We start from the raw sequence: 3936 nt of genomic DNA on the forward strand, positions 1-3936 counted from the left end.
CCACGTAAATGTAATGCCCTGGAGAGAAAAAGGACACAGGCAAGGGGTCAATCTTCTGTTTGCAACTTGGAAAAATATGCAACTGCGGTCCAGTCAATCTGTGGGCACAGAGCCTGTGGATGTGGTGTGTCATCCGCATGAAGGTCGCCCGAACACTGGATCTCTGGCCTCTTGTAAAAAAAATCAGAATGGTCTGGCCACACTGAGGCCACTTTCCCACAGGACAACGGAAGGCTGGAGCTGAGTAGAGCTGCCTCATCAGAGGGTGGCATGTGGGCTGCGTCTTGCCGCAATCCCCATCAATCCCTCTTAACTCCTAACACTGATGCCAAGTGTCTGCTGCCTTTTGTTGTCTCACACCAGGCCCTCTTAGTACACTGCAAGCATCTCCCCAGCCCCCACATGCATGTGAGTCTGCAGTCTAAGGGGCACCAGAATCTGGAGGAGCAGCGTGAGCAGGGGGACCAGGCAAGACGGGTCAGTCACTTGGCGGACTCACCCTTCTTCCACGGCTCCCTCATGCCCAGTGACTCCAGTTGCACTGAGCTTGCATCATTACAGTGGGCTGAGTTGCTTTGGTTACCTCAACCTGGATTTGGGGGCCTAGGCAGGAAAAGTTCATTATAAGCTATTTTTCTTTCAAGTAGGAATAAGACTCCCTTCCCCAGACTCTTCCAGAAGCAAATTTCGTAGTTCTGATAGCTAAATGAGGAAACGTGCAAAACATGCAGCCCAGGGCTTGGAAGGCAGTGGGCACTCTGCAATGGCCACCACCATTCCCTCCTCCTCCACGGTCTCTTCCTCTTCTCGCCCCCTCTTTGCCCCTCTCCCCCTGCTCCTCCTCTCTTCTGTCTTCTCCTTCCCTTTCCCCATCCTTCTCCACCCCCTTTTTCTTCCTCCCCCTCTCCCTCTATCTTCCCAATATTAACAGGTGATGCTCTGCTGGCTGCACCAGGACATGGAAACACACTTTTATGAGAAAAAGGAGGGCACTGAAGCCGAGAACCCTATCTTGAGCCTTACAAGCCCATCTAGCTTCCCATACCAATGATCTGATTGTCTAAGGGTCTTGGGGACCGCCTGCCTTCCTGGCCTGCAGATTCTCATGCTTGAGGTTCCCACGTTTGTGGCCAGCATTTAACCTGCTGTCTTCCATCCTGTGGCTGCCCCCAGCCCCTGCCACTGCCTGCAGTGGGGGCTGCCAACACTGAACTGCTAGAAAGGCCCTGGAATGCCTCTTTGTTTCACTTGCTGTGCTTTTGCTTCAGCCCCTCCTCCCATGCTTGTTGCCCATCCCAGCCAGGATCCTTATCTCTGCAGCGAGTATGGACAGGCCAGCAGCAGTTCGGCTGATGACCATCTGCACATCTAGGGCACAGTTAGGGCATTGTCTTCAGGCTGCCTTGCTTTCTGGCTGAAGGGTTCCAGGATCATGATCTATCTCCAGCTGGCAAACTTCTTAACATAGTAACCACCCACTGAGTGCAAATAGCATCTGCTTCTAGATGCCAACCCAGGCACCCTCTGTGGAACAATCTGGCCCTTGCAGCAATCGCCACCACCACCATTACCTCTTATGCACAGTAAATACTCACCATGAACCAGGCACTAAGCACGTCACACGCATTTACGAGTTGTGGGGCCTGCTAGGTTTTAAAGTACTAAGCCAGGGCTCTTGACACGAACCTCTTTTGAACAAAAGTGTTGCTTCATCGTTCCCTCATTGCATGAGGGAATGTTTAAGCACCACCCTCATTTTCCCACTCTTTGCTGCTGCCCCTAAAGAAGCCTGCTAGGTTTTAAAGTACTAAGCCAGGGCTCTTGACACGAACCTCTTTTGAACAAAAGTGTTGCTTCATCGTGGCATGAGGGAATGTTTAAGCACCACCCTCATTTTCCCACTCTTTGCTGCTGCCCCTAAAGAAGGGACTCTAAGCAGGCTGGCCGTGGGATGGGGTGGGATGGCATTGGGGGAGATCCCGAGAGCACTTCAAACCTGTTCTGAGGAAGTGGAGAGTTGGGACATGGGGTATAAAAAGAGGAAAGAAACAGAGAAAGTCCCTGCTGTGGCCTATGACCATTCACACCAAATACCACCTTTGCTTCCACACTCTCTAGGGCACTTCTGCAGCTTCTCCCGTTCTCCTGCTTCCTCTCCCCCACTCTAGAAGGGAACAGCTCTCAGCAGTGGCTCTCAAATTTGAGCCCACAGTCACCTGGAGTTCTTGTTCAAATACAGAACTGCTGGGCTCACCCCTAGAGTTTCCGATCCAGTAGGTCTGGGGTGATGCTGCATTTCTAACAGACTGCATTTCAGAGATGCTCCAGGTGCTGCTGGGCTGGGGACCAGACTTTGAGAACCACTGACTTATAATGTCTGTTAGAGAAATAGGTCATTCTCTAGCTACCTCTTATCTGTCAAAGAAAGAACATGCTATGTGGCGTGTAAAGGAGGGAAGAAACAGTTCTACTCGGAGGTAAAACCCAGACTTCAGTAAATGTGTGTTATTTCAGGCTCACAGAGTCCATCTACTGGCAGTTATCGTGACTTTTCAGTGAGTGCGATTAAAAAAAACCCCAAAACACCTCTCTTGACAGTGTCTCTCGCTGTGTCAGATTTTACTATAAGCACATGCTAATAATATTCTCTTGTCAAGACCCTCTGAAAGCACACATTATGTAAAAATGTATTATTTAAAATACTTTGATATTATACTGTATGATGAAAGATGGTGCCACTTACTGAGTGATTTTGACATCTCAGCCAAAAGTACTGGCTATTTCAAAATATTGAGATTTAGCATATAAATTACAGAGCTCAAATTCGTTTTTAGGTCATGCTGTGTGAATGTGCCTGTTAGCTGCATTACAGTGCATCCAAAGGTTTATCTACCCTCTTAGCAGAATAATGCATTTTCCTAGATCAAATAACTAGCTCAAGTGCTGCCCATCTCCACTACCACTGCCAAGTTCAAGGCAAATTTTCTGAATTAATCACTAGATTTTTTTGTGCTCAGACTAGATATAGCCTCAGAATCCTTCTAAACATCGCGTTCCATGTGGCTACTCCCCACCAATCTGAGTTGGCACTTGAGTTGAACTACTAGTCATCCTTGCTGTGGCTTCCGTGTAAGAGAATACTGTGCGGTCATGTTATAGCCACACTGAACCAGAGGGAACATGGTATATTTTGAAGAAGTTTTAAAAAATGAGTATAGAATGAGGAAGATACTGATATCAAGGATGGTGACTTTCCCTGCACTCTCACTAATAAAATTGCTATTCTGGAACAAATTTGTTTCTTCTTATTTTATTAAAAGGAATAATTTTACCACTGAGTTAATGAGGTTTTCTAAATGTGTGAAATATTTCATTTATTCCATCCTAAATGAGATTGACATCTGGAAGTTAACCTTAAGACATAATCTGCATACCATAAAATTCACTCTTTTAATGCAATTCAGTGGTTTTTAGTATATTCACAAAGTTGTTCAGTCATCACCACTATCTAATTCCAGAACATTTGCATGACTCCTAAAGGAAACCCCATACCCATTTGCAGTCATTCCTCATTCTCCTCTCCCCCTAGCCTCTGGAAACTACTAATCTACTTTCTGTCTATATGAATTTGCCTATTCTGGAAATTTCATATCAATGGAATCACATAATGTGTTCCTTTGTGTCTGGCTTATTTCGTTTAGTTTTTGAAGTTCATCCATGTTGTAGCACGTATCAGAATTTCATTCCTTTTTGAAGAATAAAATATTCCATTTTATGAATATACTACATTTTATTTTATTTGGACACTTGGGTTGTTTTCACTTTTTGGCTCATATACATAATGCTGCTATGAACATTCGTATATAAGGTTGCTCTTTTTTAACACTTACTTGTACATATTTCGGGGCACAGTGCGTTGTTTCAGTACATGCATGT

At 45.7% G+C, this 3936-nt stretch overlaps 1 protein-coding gene across 1 annotated transcript in view; it reads right to left on the reverse strand.

Moving 5' to 3' along the window:
• The window catches only part of LOC103588388 (MAM domain-containing protein 2-like), a 33206-nt gene extending 32685 nt beyond the window's left edge, over positions 1-521 (reverse strand). The window contains exon 1 of the mRNA XM_008570052.1: positions 500-521. Within this exon, the coding sequence (XP_008568274.1) occupies positions 500-521 (22 nt within the window). The remainder of the gene's footprint in view (positions 1-499) is intronic.
• Between the last annotated feature and the right edge of the window lie 3415 nt (positions 522-3936).

The sequence above is a fragment of the Galeopterus variegatus genome, unplaced genomic scaffold (assembly GCF_000696425.1).
Source record: "Galeopterus variegatus unplaced genomic scaffold, G_variegatus-3.0.2 Scaffold565, whole genome shotgun sequence".
In the NCBI taxonomy this organism is placed as follows: domain Eukaryota; kingdom Metazoa; phylum Chordata; class Mammalia; order Dermoptera; family Cynocephalidae; genus Galeopterus; species Galeopterus variegatus.